Below are 15,953 nucleotides of genomic sequence, written 5' to 3' on the forward strand. Positions count from 1 at the left end.
ATAATAACATTAATAAAACTATTTGTGAATGTTTAAGTCACATTTAATGTTTTTGTGCGGACTCTGATGTTGTATTTTCAACCAAACGCAGTTTAAGGCGTTTCACCTGTAGTTACTCTCGCTTACCGGTTGATGGCGCTGCTGCTTGAAACGCCCGTTGGAAGAAGAATTGACACAAGACAAACAAAGCATCAACGTAGAGGAAAATAAGATCACGAACACACAATACAAGTAAGTTTTACCTTTTAAATATCGCCTCATATTGTTTAATATCTCTTCTAACAGTTTCGTCATAAATAAAGATCTGCGGATTGGGGAAAACCGCACTAAACTGCCATTGCTGCAATGCTAATGCAGTAGGAAGTAAATATCACACATGCTGCTGTTGACCTACACAACAAGCAGACAAATCATTGCACATTCATTTATTCATGCATTTATATTGTGTACGCACGTGTCCCGAAGCACTCAGTATACTTTCTTTTGCATGCAAAGGAGAAAGGAAAATCTGATATGGAGACACAGGTACATACGATAGGAATTTGTTCAATATTATTGTGCATAAGAACAAGATACACGTTCTCATGTTTTATTGTGTAAACGCGGAATGATTCTGTGTTTAGATGAGGCAACGTGTGTTTACCGGGGTGGTCACACAGATGCAGGAGCATCATGGGATTGTGGATCAGGAGGTTCATTTCCCAATGAGGTTTGTGTGTTTGTTTTATTCTGCATGAATCAGTCATAATCTGAGGTTTAATGGAGGGTTTGTGGTTTTTCCCTCAGTGTTGTGGTGGGTCGAATGCCGCTGGTGGGCGAGAAAGTGTTGGTGAAAGCGGTTCAGGACCCCCTGAAACCCATCAGCTGGACGGCACAGAAAGTCCAGACCCTGAACGGACAGGTATGGAGCAACGTTTTGAGCTCATACGTTAATAACATGACCGTAAGAAGTTATTTTATAATAGAAATCTACAATTTGCTAAAATATTTGGTCCCTCTTTACATTAAAAGGTTAGTTCACCCAACATATAAAATGATCCCATAATTTACTAACCCTCAAGCCATCCTAGTAGTATATGACTTTATTCTTTCAGCCAAACACATTTAGAGTTATATTAAAAAGGCTTTATAATGCGAGTGAATGGTACCTTGTTTTTTGAAGCTTAAAAAGCCCATCCATCCATCATAAAAGTAATCCATACGACTCGAGTGGGTTAATAAAGGCCTTCTGAAGTGAAGCGATGCGTTTTTGTAAGGAAAATATCCATATATAAAATGTTAATCTATAATCACCGGCTTCTGGCAACGGCCTGGGCATGTTCTTAAGAATCATCCTGGCTTTTCCTCAGAAACAGCTGATTTAGAGCACAGAAATGTGAATTTCCACTAAACATACACTACCATCCAAGGCTGCATTTATTTGATAAATAATACAGTACAAACAGTAATAACGTAAATATTATTACAATTTAAAGAACTGTTTTCTATGTGAATATATTTCATGTGATGAAAGCTGAATTTACAGCATCATTACTCCAGTCTTCAGTGTCACATGATCCTTCAGAAATCATTCCAATATGATTTGCTGCTCAAGAAACATTTAGGATTCGTATAAATGCTGGGAAAACGTTAAGTTTGACGTAATTGTAATATATTTATTAACATTTATATTAACTAGTGATATCTCTTAAGTGAAAGCCTTAGTGTGTTGCGAAAATAAAATGTTTTTAATCTAAAATGAATTTTTTTGTACAATATTTAGTTTCTAGAAGCATGTAAAGTTACTCCATATTTCTTAAGAGTGTTATGAATGAGTGAATAATTAACAGGTTATAGTTATGCCTGATCTTCAGTCTCTTTCTCCGGGTTTCCCTCTGTCAGCCGTTCAAATCTCCTCCTCCGCTGCTGCCGTCCATGTCGACCAATATGAAGCCTGGCATTTTAGGGACCAAACCTCAACCCCTGCTGAAATCTCCCAAAATACCACCCCTGATTCCCAGTATGCAGCCAAACCCTGGTACGTGACACAGTGTTGTTATCGTTTACTAAAACTATTAAAAAACACTTGATAAAGTGCCCCTATTATGCTATTTTCCTAATTTTGTTTTGGAGTCTCCTACAATCGATTTACAGGCATCCAAGTTAAAAAAACAAAACATTTTTCTCACAATATGCATTGCAGCATCACCTAATTTCTCTGAGTGTCTGAAACGGTTCGATGAATAATACTAAAATGACACTGACGTGATGAGCTGTCCATGATGAACGCTGTGTGATATGTCCCAGGTGGAATGATCCAGATGTCCCATCACCAGCAGATGCCCTGGAACGGCCCGTTTGACGGTTGGGGTGGAGGACGGAAGAGACACCCTGAGATCATGGGAGGACGGAGAGGTGGACGCTGGTGAGACACAATGACCTGGAATACTGTGTAGTCTGTCTATACTGTGTACTGCATGTTATTTTAACATTTTGTTAACTATATTATGCTGCATTGTTGAAGTCACATGACACCACTGCATCAAGTTATCGTATAATTTAGCATTTTGAATTTAAAAAAAATTATAAAACTTTTGATAATAATGAGTCAAAATATAGGTTGACACATCCGGATCATTTATCAGACTAGATATGTGAGGTCGCAAAAAAATTAAGTTGCAAATTGCATTGTTGGATGCATTAGTTCATGCAGTGTGTTCTGTTGTAAAGTGCATATACTCATGTACGTTCAAGGTTTTGGGGTCAGTAAGATTATTTAATGTTTAAGAAAAAAAAACCTGTCTCTTCTGCTTTCCAAGGCTGTATTTATTTAATAAAAAATACAGTAAAACAGTAATGAGAGATATTACAATTTAAAAGACTTTATTCTATGTGAATATAGTTTAATATGTAATTTATTCCTGTGATCAAAGCTGTAGTTTATCAAAGCTGTAGTAATATAGTTTAATATGTAATTTATTCCTGTGATCAAAGCTGAATTTTCGGCATCATTACTCCAGTCTTCAGTGTCACGTGATCCTTCAGAAATCATTCTAATATCATGATTTGCTGCTCAAGAAACATTTATGATTATTATATATTATTTGTGGAAACGTTATACATTTGTTCAGGATTCATTGATAAATGTTAAAAAGAACAGCATTTATTTGTAATAAAAGCTTTTGTAACATTATAAATATCTTTACTGTCGCTTTTGATCAATTTAATGAATCCTTGCTGAATAAGTTAAGTCTATATGCATACTACTACTGTAGTACTCTACAGTACTCTTCCAAACATTGTAGTTAGTATGCCATTCACATACTCCTGCCCATTTTTTGGTTTAAATGAACCGACTTAAGCGCCTCATCTGTTGTTTTTGTGTGAGTGCCCTTGAAGACTGTCCTGTTTTTAACACGCTGACGTGTGTCCTTCAGGGAGGACGGTGGCGGTGGGCCGTGGGGATCAGACGCCATGCACCAAAAACGCAAAAGATGGAGGGCGGAGGAAGTGCCCAAAAAAAGCAGCTCTGTAACCACACACAGAGCGCCGTTATTCTCCTGTTTCTCCAGGGACACGTAAGTCAGGCGAAAACAGAGCTGGCATGGTACTGTACACCCAAAGGGCTTTACAATCATATATTTAAAAAAAAAAAACAACTAGTTAATGCAACATTCTTATCTGTCTTGGATTATGGAGATATTTTATACATGAATTCAACCTCTCAATGTCGTCATGCTTTGAACACTGTGTTTCATGGAGCCTTGAGATTCATCACAAATTTAAAATCTCTCACTCATCACTGTTTATTGTATTCTCGGGTAGGATGGTTTTCCCTCTCCATTCGCCATTGGATGCATTGACATCTTTTAATTTATAAGGCAGTATTAGGACTCCTTCCTTCTTATCTGAATATTTACATTATCCCAAGGTCTACAGGGACATATCACCTGCGCTCACAGAATTTGTTTTTATTGACAGTCCCTAAAGCCCGCACTGTTTTTGGTAAAAAGTCTTTTAATTTTGCAGCACCATCTGCATGGAATCAGACACAGAATGAGCTACAGTTGAAGGAGTTGATTTCATTATATTCTTTTAAAGGCTTTTTAAAGGATCTTGCAGAAAGGCAGTCTGTCCGTCACTGTACTTAAATTAAATCAATTTAGGACTTAGGTTTTTTTATGATGATATTGTTGTTTGAATATGAAGAGTGAAAGTCTGTCTTTGTATTTATCTGTAAGTGTTTCTGTAACTATTTGTACGAGCGTTGCTGCCACTTGCCTGGACACTCTTGTATGTAAAGAGATTTTTAATCTCAAGGAGTTTTTATCCTGGTTAAAGGCACACTATGCAGGAATTCTGTTTTTGTCAAACAGCGACCCCTAGAGTCGCTGTGGAATACTTGCACTGTCGTAAATGCCCCCCACCCCACCCCCCACACTGGTACCTGTTCGGTAGGAAATAGAAGCGTCGGGCATGCAACAGGCATAGATAGACTCGGAAGATATTGACCAGGTATTAGCAGGTAATGTTTCACGATTTCATACAAATATTAGGCTACTGCATAGTCTACTGAACTACTGATGATGGTAAAAGGATAATAATAACTATATGTCAAGTGTTAGACTACTTTATACTTATAAAGTAGCCTACCGCGTTTGCTGGTTTATAACGTTTTTACATGATTGCTGCTAAATCACAAGTAAATAGCCTATAGTCTAGGACTACTGTATAATTTCTTTTGTGTTTTTTGATTGTAATGTAAACATTACAAAATGCCAGATGACATCAATAAAGTTAAATGTACGTCGCATTATTTCATAACATTCGCTGTTGTGATGTCATTAGACATGATTATTGCAATTTATCATAATAGTTTGCAAATTGTGCTCGTTTACACTTTTTACAACCTTCTAGGCTTAACTTTATTTGTGTCCTGATAACTTTGTGAGATATTGACAACTGTTCTCATGATAATCTCATGATAAATTATTGGACTGGTCTAATTATCAACAATGGATGAATGAACAGCATCGTAAAAAATGACATACTACAAGCAAGCGCAACAACATACAATATAGAACGCAAACAAGTTTACAAATAAGATATTTACTTACTAGTCCATCAACAAGATCGCCAGGTCAGCATTGCTGTTGCATCCAGTGCTGCTTTTTGCTCGCGCCAACGAGTAAATGCCCGACCGAGTGGGACTCTTGTCCGGTTCCTCACGCGGTCAGATTCTCTTTTCCTTTTCAAACTTTCTTCCGACCGCTTTTTCTTTGCTTGTTCCATCGTCTGAAATGCGCGCAAGTGTCTGCGTGCTTCATATGTTGTTGTTGTGTGTGCCGTCGTTGCCGTAAAGCAAGTCGTGATTCTCGCGAGACTTGTCGGGGGCGCTCCTCTCAAACTTACATAGCCGGTTTTTCCAGCGACGACCCCCCCAAGCTTTACTACCAGGATGATTCGTCCTACTATGAGTTTGTTTACAACCGAAATTACTTTGAAGCTGTTATATTAAGGTGCAATTGTTACATAGTGTGCCTTTAAATAAAGGTTTGAATGAATGAATATCAGGGGATCTCTCCTCAAACACCCCCAGTGGTGAGTTGATGAAATGATGAACCGTAAACTCATTGTCTTTTCCTCTTGACTTTTTCAGCCAGGCCTGTGGTTATCTGGAGCTTCAGCGTCGGTACCCACACCTGCACCTGACCTCTAACCTCTTCCACCTCCAGCTGTCCTGGACCGAGAGCTTCCCGCTCAACCAGCCCCTTCCCCTAAGAGGACCGTGTCACTTTCACATAGGATCAAACCAGACGGAAACCAAAGCAGATGCTTGCGAGTCCACAGATGACACTTTCGCTGTTAAGGTACAACTGTCTTTTTTTTTTTTTTGATCATGTGGCCATACAAGACTCCCATTCTCCTGAATGCATTGCTCGGTTCTCTCTGCAGGTTCTGTTGTTTTCTATGCCGTGCATTGAGGACTTGTATTCACAGTGTTGTAACCTCTCAAAGGATGGTCAGATGCAGAAGGAGGCTGTACATCCCACTACACTTCTCAAAGTAAGAACATCTGAGCTCACAGAACGTCCCATGAAGCTACTGAACTGCTGTCGTTCCTTAAAGGAGAACTCCGGTCAATTTTTACATTGAGCTCATTTTTTTGTAAATTTGGAGTGCTGTCAGTACAGAGAACAACGACAAAAATCGGTGTTGCCCACACAGTGTTATCCTCTTTTTAAAATTTGCACCCTGTTGACTTAAATTGGGCAAGTTTTAAACCTGCTTTTAGCCTCTTAACATCCTTGATGTGTCATTACAAGTGCACAGCCATGTGAGTGATTTTATTCAGAGTGAACACGGTGAAACTGACTGCAGTAGATGTGAAAGATATGAATAAAAGTCATGTTAATTCAGCCAGCTCACATACCTGTATTTACTTCCTGTTTTCGGTCGAAGTCCACAGTAGTCTATTGTCGAGTGCGTGCGCGCGATCATTGGTAACTAAGCAATGGTAATTTACCAATGATCGCGCGCACGCACTCGAAGGAGGAGGGGCTTCATAGAGACAGGAACTAAACAGAGCATTACTGAATGAATGGGAAGAGAGGAGCTCCAACAGTGGAGAATATGAGGAGTTTTTTTTATTTTTTTTTATTCAAGCATGAAACCCTTTTCTAGTAGAACCCAAAAACAAAATCAAGACTTAAAAAAAGGGCATAATAGGTCCCAATAAATGCATTACAATAATCAAATTTATTTAAAAGGTAAAAAAACAACAACATAAAATCAAGAATTAGATTCTTGATCCCCCCCCCTCCCCAGTAACTATTGTTTGTTTGTTTCTATTTTGAAAAAATATTACAAACATGCAGCCTTGTCACAATTATAGCAGAAATACTGGAGAAAATGTCTTACCTTAACTTGTGTTGGACAACATGGGAGTTTGAGTCAAAAAGCTGGATGAGATCACTGCTCTACTGAATATTCTGTATCACTTATTAGTATGTTACATTCTCCTTTATGGTCAAGTTAAGCGAGTTCATTTGTTCTTTCTGTGTGGTGTAGTTCTTGTTGGTGGACAGTGGAGGTGAAATGCGGCTCCCAGGAGGCCTCTGGTCCCCCGAAGCTGACGGAGCGAACCCAGTAAAGGACAGCTCGACGCTGGTCAACACTGCGGTCCGCTGCATAAAGGAGCAAACCTCTGTAGATCTCTCAACCTGCACACAGTGGTCTGTGTATTTCACTTTTAATTTCACTTTTATACAGTTATGTTGCCCTAGAGCAGGGATGTACAAACTCAGTCCTGTACTAACTGTCCTGCAGAGTTTAGCTCTAACCCCAATTAAATACACCTGGACCACCAGCTAATCAAGGTCTTATAGGCTAGAAACTTCCAGGCAGGTGTGTTGAGTCTGGCTAGAGCTAAACTCTGCAGGACAGTGGCCCTCCAGGACTGAGTTTGGACACCCCTGCTCTAGAGTCATGCCAAAGTGTATTGATTTTTATTTTGCATCAACTATGCATTAGTAAGTTTATGAAGTTTCGTGAAAATTCCTTTAAAAAAAATTACACTTCTGAAGTTTGTTCAGTAAGAATTTTTTTTTCTTCAAAGAAATTAACACTTTTATTCAGCAAGGAAGATTGAATTTCATCAAAAGTGACAGTAAAGACATTTATAATGTTACAAAAGATTATATTTCATATAAATGCTGTTCTTTCAAACTTTTTATCATCAAAGAATCCTGAAAAAAAGGATAATGGTTTTTCACAAAAATGTTAAGCAGCACAACTGTTTTCAACATTGATAATAATAATAAATGTTTATTGAGCAGCAAATCAGCATATTAGATTACAATAATGTCTGAAGGATCATGTGACACTGAAGACTGGAGTAATGATGCTGAAAATTCAGCTTTGATCACAGGAATAAATTACAGTTTAAATAAAGGTAATCAAATAAATCCAGCTTTGGTGAACAGAAGAGACTTCTTTCTATGACATTAAAAATATCTTACAGACTCCAAATTTTCAAACCCCAGTGTATGTTTTTTTATTTTTATTTTATTTTAGATAAATGTTTTCACTATGTAAATGAAAGAAATATTTCACCTTGTGTCTTTTACATATTAATTAGTATTGTGCTCATTTCCCTTAAATGCCTCTTAATATCTTTCTCCATCTCCAAAGGTACAAGATGGCGGAGCTGAGATATCTTTCAGGAGATAAAATGGAGACCGTTGTGGTGTTGTTGCCAGATGTGTGGAATCTAGAGCCAGCAGAAGAAGACTGTGCAAAACTGGAACAAAAACAACTGGTACTGACTGCAATTATGCTTGAGTTTATAAACATTATCCATAAGAAATATGCTTAAAAATCATATGCTTGTCTGTTTTCTTTCCTGTGTTCCAGGATGATTTGTTGCTCTCAGAAGGTCCGTCTCTGGTGTTTCACCCCTCCGATGGACTGAATCTGTCTGTCGTGTCTTTGTCCTCAATGCTGGAGCCTCAGAGCCTTCAGACACGAGACAGCTGTGAGGTGTGTGCTTACAGGCGCTAAATGCAGCAAATTTTATTGATAATATTACTATTAATAAGGCAAATGGTATGTGTAGTAAACTGATGTAATTCTGTGAGCTTCTGTGTGTCATGTTCTGGTATCAGGTCAGCTTGATGGCGGAGATGTTCAGCGAGATGCTCCAGAGGGATTTTGGGCTTCAGCTGTATCAGTGTCTCTGCCGTCTGCCTCAGGATCCCAGTGTCCCGCTGACCGGCGTCAAAGACGACAACAGCGCTCCCACGGTACAGTAGACCTCATGCCAGTGTTATTTTAGTGCCATTGCCATACTATAACAGTTTTTATCAATATATTTTGAATTAGTTTTATTTTTAGATTTTCTGTTTTTGTTGGCATTTTAGCATAGATGCACCGATTGATCGGCTGGTGACCGGAATTGGTCGATTTTCACATGATCGGTCATGACCGGCGACCGGCCGGTCAGTCTGACATATGCCGATTTTATGCCGGTCAAATGCACTCGGGCGCCGCATGATTAAACGAGTAGTTCACTTTTAAAAAAACTTTTGCTGATAATTTACTCACCCCCATGTCATCCAATATGTCCATGTCTTTCTTTCTTCAGTCGAAAAGAAATTAAGGTTTTTGATGAAAACATTCTAGGATTTTTCTCCATATAATGGACTTCATTGGGTACCAAACGGTCCAAGGTCCAAATGACAGTTTAGTGCAGCTTTAAACGACACCAGACGATGAATAAGGGTCTTATCTTGCGAAACGATCAGTCATTTCAAAAAATTTTTGAAAGTTTTATAAGCACAAATGCTCGCCTTGCTCTGTTCTGTGATGCACGTTCGTGACTCTCCTGTTCGAACTCGTTCATCAAAATGAACAAATCTTTTTTTGAACAAAAAAGATTTGTTAATTTTGAACGAGTCTTTTTTCGAGTAATTTCGTTCATTCAACGAACAAAATGACTCGAAAAAAGATTTGTTCATTTTGATTTAAAGATAAGACCCTTATGCATCGTCTGGTGTCGTTTAAAGCCATTTGAAGCTGCACTGAAACTGTCATTTGGACCTTGGACCGTTTGGTACCCAGTGAAGTCCATTATATGGAGAAAAATCCTAGAATGTGTTCATCAAAAACCTTAATTTCTTTTCGACTGAAGAAAGAAAGACATGGACATCTCTGATGACCAGGGGGGGGTAAATTATCAGTTAAAGTTTTTAAAAAAGTGAACTACTCCTTAAACATCGCGCAACATCAGCATCACACGTGCACACGGAACGCACATGTAGGGAAACTCGTGAATTACAGCCGTTTCACACCGCAAGCGTGAACAGTGCGTATTTTTTTCGGCGTGCATGTTAATCAATGAGTGCATTCACACCGGGAGCAGGAGCAGCGCGTGAGTGTCGAGCAGGAAGCGCGGGTCTTCAGCGGTGAAGCGCGGGTCTATTTTTGCTGCACTGTTCGCGCTCAATTAAAGTGAAAGCACACTTTTTATGGACAAAATAAATGTGATTTCACACAAAAAATGCACAGAATTTCTACGTCTGGTGTGTTTTAACAAGAACTGGAGTAGGCTATGTCTGAAAAGAAAATGAATTTTCTTTTTGAAGTGAACACATCTTTTTCGTTGGATATTGGATGTGAAAAGAAGGAAATGGTTCTTCCATAACACTGCACTTTAGATGTGTGTGTGAATTTCCCACACCAGGAGTCATTTATATATAGTTCTGTTTTATAGCGATTACTGTTCATTACTGTTCAAAAAATGTTCTATGTAAAATGTTTTACTAAAGAAAAGAGAGAAAATAAATATTTGTGTGTGCTGTAAAGTGGTTAGAAAAAATGAAATCGGAGTCGGCTAAAATGGGTTTCGGCAGCTCAAACTCAATGAAAAATCGGAATCGGCCTAGAAAATTGTAATCGGTGTATCTCTACATTTTAGTTCAAGTTTTAGTAATTTTATTTTTTATTAGATTTGATTTTTTGAAAATGTTTCATTTTTAATTGAGTTATTTTAGCACATCAAGTTAAAGGTATAATTCACCCTAAAATGAAAACTCTGTCATTAATTCCTCACCCTCATGTCGTTCCAATCCCGTAAAACTTTTGTTCATTTTCAGAACACAAACGAATGATGAAATCTGAGCGATTTCTGTCCCTCCATTGACAGTCTAATAATTTTGTCAGATAAATACCATAAACAAGTTTATGTTTTGTTCCTGCCTCATTTAAAATGTTTTTATTTATTGATTAAACTTGTAGGGTCATTAAAAACAAATATCCCAGACATCACTTTTGGCCACTGCTGTATGTAGAACATCAACTGTTTATGTAAATAGAGCATGAAAATCCAGTAACTTTTTTTTTTTACACTCTTAAGGAGGATGAGCCCAAAACATCAGACAAACAGCCGGCTAAAAAGAAAGGATTGATCGATGCGAAGAAGAAAAAACTCAAAGAGAAGGATGAGGAGCTAGACGCAGATGACATCATTCTGATGGATGATACTGAACCAGCTGAAAAACCATGTGAGCCTGTAAAAGAGAGTAAAACTGTGAGCGCCGGAGGAGACGGGCAGAGCAGCAGCGCCTCAGACAATCAGACGTCCAAAGACGGTGTAAGAGCTCACGTTTCTGCTCGGATCCGAGCCACGTGTGTAGTGTTTCTCCTCTTACATCTGTTTCTGTGTGCTTGAAGGACTGTCCTCAGGGCTGGACAGCTGAACTTCCTCGTAAGGTGCTTCTGTCCTGGGTGTTCTTTGACCGGCAGCTGACAGGAAGTCTCCGCGAAGCAGATCTGCTCAACATCCTGCTGTCTCTCGGCCTGTTTCTCAGTCCTGCTCAGGTTTGATTTCCTCGGAGATGTTTTCTTAGAAATCTGCCTAATAAAAGCTCTAGGGTTTAACATTTGAAGTCACAGAAATATATATAAATGTTAGTATTGTAATTTTACTGTTGTTCTGTAAAAAGTTATTATTAAATGCTTGTTTTTTTTATTTTACAGTGAAATAATATTATTGCAATATTAGTATATTTATTGATTTGTTTAAATTCTTATATTAATGCTTAATTACAATAATAAACAAAAAATATTATAATATAATAATTGTATAAGTATTTTATTATATAATAATTATAGTGATGTATATTAATTGTATATATTAATTATATTAATAAAAATAATAATAAATAAAAAAGTAATAATAATAAAAATATTTTTATTACTACTACTATTATTATTATTATTATTATCATCACAAAATACTTTATTTTACAGTACAACAATATAATTGCAATATAATATTTCTTTATTAATGTGTTTATTTTTATAATATTAATTAAAATAAAATAAAATTATATTTTGAATTTTTATTATTATTACAGTCATATTGTATTTGGAAAAAACAGGTTTTACCTTTTTCTTGTTTTCCAATACAAATATCTAAAAATTCCTAAATCAAGATACATTTAATATTAAGATATAATAAAAGCAGTGGCAGTGGAAAGTTGCACGGGTGATTTACTGAGAATTTGCAACTTCAGTGTCATGTCAGGCACAAAATGGGTTACAACATGCTTTTTTGGGGCAGTAATAGTGCTGAAAATACCACTCAATTGACTAACACAAACTTGTTAATCACTTTGAATGATTGATTTAAATACTCTCCAGCCACAAATTTTGTTTCTGAAAGAAAAACAAATAAAGTCTTAAGTAAATTCTAACAGTAGTTTTTTTTAAAACCAAAGAGGGTTTGCGCTAAGTAAAAATGTTGATTTATGTATGAAATGTATCTTGATTTAAAAATGTTTAGATGCTTGTCCTTTTTTTGCAGTGTACTGACTTGCATTCTTTGATTATAAGTAAAAAACAGTATATCTGAAGAGTGCTTTCCCATCTCTCCTCAGGCGCAGGATCTGGTCAGAAAGGCTGCGGTCGGTGGGCTTTGTCTCTACAGGAATCTGTGCGGTCGCTGGTCAGACGGTGATCAGACAGACGACAGCATCAGCGTTGAGGGTGTGTGTGCTTTTACGCAATCTGGTAATGCATGAAAACACATTTGTCCATAGCATTCTAAAAATTTCATTGAATATTCCTCTCAGGGAATAAAGCGATGTTGCCGGGACAGCCAAGTAAAGAGCGAGGGTCGGCCCGTCGCTCAAACACCACAGATGTGGTGAACTACAGAGGGAACGTCATTAACCTGCCAAACCTGCTGCAGTCACTGGAGAGCAGCAAAACAGCCCAGCGTGAACTGGAGAAGTGCGTCGCCACGCTGCAGTCCAGACTCGGTGAGACTGTAATCAGGGCTGGCTTAAAAATATCGATTTTTATATCGATTCTAATTTTGAAGAACCGTTATTGGTTCTTAAAGGGTTAGTTCGCCCATTTTAAGACATGAAGTTGTATGCAATCCTTACCAGCACTATAGTGCATACACAGTGACCCACTCTGCTGTCACCTCCCTGGTCAGAGTTCTGGCCGCTGGAAGTTTTTCAAGAAAGTATTCCCGGTTACTTTCCGGGGCCTCAAAACTGTGCGTTTTTACGTGAAAAAATTATTTGCGTTTCAAAGCTTGATTAATTTACCACACAAAAAACAAAACAAAAACAAAATTCATACCTCGGTTTTAATTGGCACTATTTTCTTTCCATTTCTATCAATCCGCGCTGCTGTCAATGTCAACAGTGCGCACGTTCCATGGGATCATAAAGTTAGTAAATAGAGCTTACCCGTGGTACTGGTACAGCAAAACTCTTTAAAATCTGTTTTTTTCTTTTTCCTGCTTGGTTGGGGATGTAATCGTCTTCGCTGAAGTGAGCACTGCACACACGATAATCCTTGATTCTGGATATTTTAGCTCCCGCAGAGTAGCCGATGGCAACCAGCCAAAGCTTTCTCGTAGCTATATCCGAAACAGGAAAACGATGGAATCTGAACGGTGATCCCGGCACATCCTTGGTCACAGCCTGGGAATTTACAAGTTCGCACCAATGTTAATTTAATACTTTTTATGTCGTTGTCAATCGATTGTGTAAACACTATGGAACAGCTGCGCACTGTTGACGTTGAAAGCAGCGCGGATTGATAGAAATGGAAAGAAAATAGTGCCGATTAAAACTGAGGTATGAATTTTGTCTGGCGTGTTTTTTGTGTGGTAAATTAATCCAGCTTTGAAACGCAAATAATTTTTTCACATAAAAACGCACAGTTTTGTGGCCCCGGAAAGTAACCGGGAGTACTTTATTGAAAAACTTCCAGCGGCCAGAACTCTGACCAGGGAGGTGACAGCAGAGTGGGTCACTGTGTATGCACTATAGTGCTGGTAAGGATTGCATACAACTTCATGTCTTAAATGGGCGAACTAACCCTTTAAATCCCCAAAATTGATCTTTCAGTCTATGCTGTTTCAGTTGATAAATGAACATTGTAATGCGCCTCCCATCCAATAAATTGCAATAAGCTTTGTGCTGTTACTGTCAATTTTATCACGAAAATTCAAACAATAAACACCGCTTTGACGCTCTTTAATGCGGCGTGAGGGATCGCTCGGCACGTGAACCAATCAACTCTTCCCCTTTACTGTTAGTTATAGGACCAAATAATCATGAATGAACATCAGAATGTATTGAAAGATACAGTACAAATAACCGAAATCCATATCATGTAACGCAATTAATCGATATAGAATCGAATCAGAAGCTTGTGAATCAAAATCGAATCTAACTGTAATGCATTAGCCTCTCATGGTGTAATGCTTTATTTCTGCCATCATATTCATGCTCAAGTTTTAATGCATTTAAATTTGACGTCTTTGACGTGTGGTTCACTGTGTGTGTGATTCAGAAGCAGCAGAAGCGAGACAGGCCTCTAATGAACTGGAGCAGGGCCAACAGAAAGAGCTCAAGAAGAAACTGGAGAAAGCCGAGACGCTCAACAAAACGTACGGGAAGAGTTTGAGGGAAAACACCGGTCAGATGATCTCTGTCATTGAGAAGATGCAGAGGATGGTCGAACAGGTGACGTCCTTGAGTGTTTGAGTGCTTTATTTGCATTTTAGACTTTAGAATTTGACAGATTTGTGTTAATATACTATGTTTTTACTGTTTAGACGACGGCCCTTACAACTGCGAATGCAGGAAAGGATGAGAAGGTGTAGAGCCCCATCGGATGCCGATGCAATAGTGCTTGGGCCGAGGAGAATAGAATAAAATTTAGTCTCTGTTTCTTTGCTTTAAAACAATGTACCGGTATTTTGTTTAGTTTTTTTTGTGTGGGAAAATGGATGTTTTATCATACACATACACATTTGTAAAGGATTTTATTAATAAAAATTAAAGTTTTGCTGGTTTATTTTAGAATGTAATGTGCTTAATATGGAAAGGAAACGTGGTTTATTTATTTAGTTTAATTTAATTTAATTTTTTTTGTGAATTCTGGCAGCTATGAAAGTATGATCCTTCCACAAAACTGACAATCTCATAAACAGAGATAACAGATATGAAAACTTATTCGTAATCCGGTATAATGTTGTTGTTTTTTGTCGTCTTTCTTTTTTTACGTGATTAGAACAGTTTTCTAAATTACAGATCTCTGGGTTGATTTTAAGAAAAGAAAGGTTGAAAAGCAGCATGCAACAAATTTTTTTTGACAAATTATTATTATTTTTGGACAAATTGGATTTTATTGTATTTCATACTTGTTATTGTGTACTTAAGCATTTCCTTACTGTTTGAAACCATCCACTCCCATAATTATTCTTCAGTGTTCGTATGAGGTCAGTCTAGTGTTTAGTCTAGACTAAAATATAGTGAAAGTCCAATTATTCTGGAAATACTGCCTGAATTCTCCCTTTGCAATTAAAGTAGTTTGGATCTGCCTCAACCCAATTTTTTAATTTACTGTGATGAACAATTGTGAAAATAAATACGCTTTAATTAAACTAAAGTCTGAAACACTTTTGGAAGGTTTGCAAACAGTAAAATGTCGACTTATTCTGGAATTAATTGGTGAAAAATATTTTTGTCTTTTTCTCAGGGACCATTTTATATTTTCTAATGACGTGTTTCTGAACAATTGCATTGCAAGATGTGGATAAAGAAAATTAAGTGTCATAATGGATTGAGTAAAATTAAAAAACAAATCACAAAACATGTAATATACATGTATATATTATTTTTTTTGGTCTATTTTTTAATCCACAAGAAATAACCTCATTTTGTTTAGTGAAGAAGTTGGCCAATAAATGTAAGTTCATCAAATCATAATGTATTTGTCATTCTATTTTAGTCCCAATACACTTTGCTCAATCATTTTTATTTAATCAGTGTGTCTGTAACTGGAAACGTATAATATTTTGGTTTGATGGTGTGTTTTTGACCCACTGCTACAGAGGCCGCTATATCTTCCAACTTCAGCTGAAGAAAGGTTTATATCATGAA

General features: G+C 37.4%; 1 protein-coding gene across 2 annotated transcripts; it reads left to right on the plus strand.

The window, feature by feature from the left end:
- The first annotated feature begins 95 nt into the window (after window positions 1-95).
- Window positions 96-15,773, plus strand: ccar2 (cell cycle and apoptosis regulator 2). 2 transcript variants are annotated; one of them, XM_077243712.1, is made up of 19 exons: window positions 96-231; window positions 496-525; window positions 624-709; window positions 787-901; window positions 1,882-2,017; window positions 2,287-2,404; window positions 3,417-3,557; window positions 5,639-5,849; window positions 5,935-6,045; window positions 7,051-7,214; window positions 8,173-8,299; window positions 8,395-8,520; window positions 8,646-8,783; window positions 10,895-11,131; window positions 11,212-11,358; window positions 12,420-12,528; window positions 12,615-12,803; window positions 14,359-14,531; window positions 14,624-15,773. In XM_077243712.1, exons 2-19 carry the CDS (start codon window positions 514-516, stop codon window positions 14,669-14,671), a joined length of 2,388 nt encoding a protein of 795 aa, XP_077099827.1. In that variant the 5' UTR covers window positions 96-231; window positions 496-513; the 3' UTR covers window positions 14,672-15,773. The 2 variants fall into 2 exon arrangements, with proteins under 2 accessions (XP_077099827.1, XP_077099828.1); XM_077243713.1 differs by lacking the exon at window positions 496-525 and having other exon boundaries at window positions 97-231.
- Window positions 15,774-15,953: the final 180 nt, after the last annotated feature.

Source organism: Siphateles boraxobius, unplaced genomic scaffold (genome assembly GCF_051911475.1).
Source record: "Siphateles boraxobius isolate OS27281-9 unplaced genomic scaffold, OSU_SipBor_1 25, whole genome shotgun sequence".
NCBI classification, from domain to species: Eukaryota; Metazoa; Chordata; class Actinopteri; order Cypriniformes; family Leuciscidae; genus Siphateles; species Siphateles boraxobius.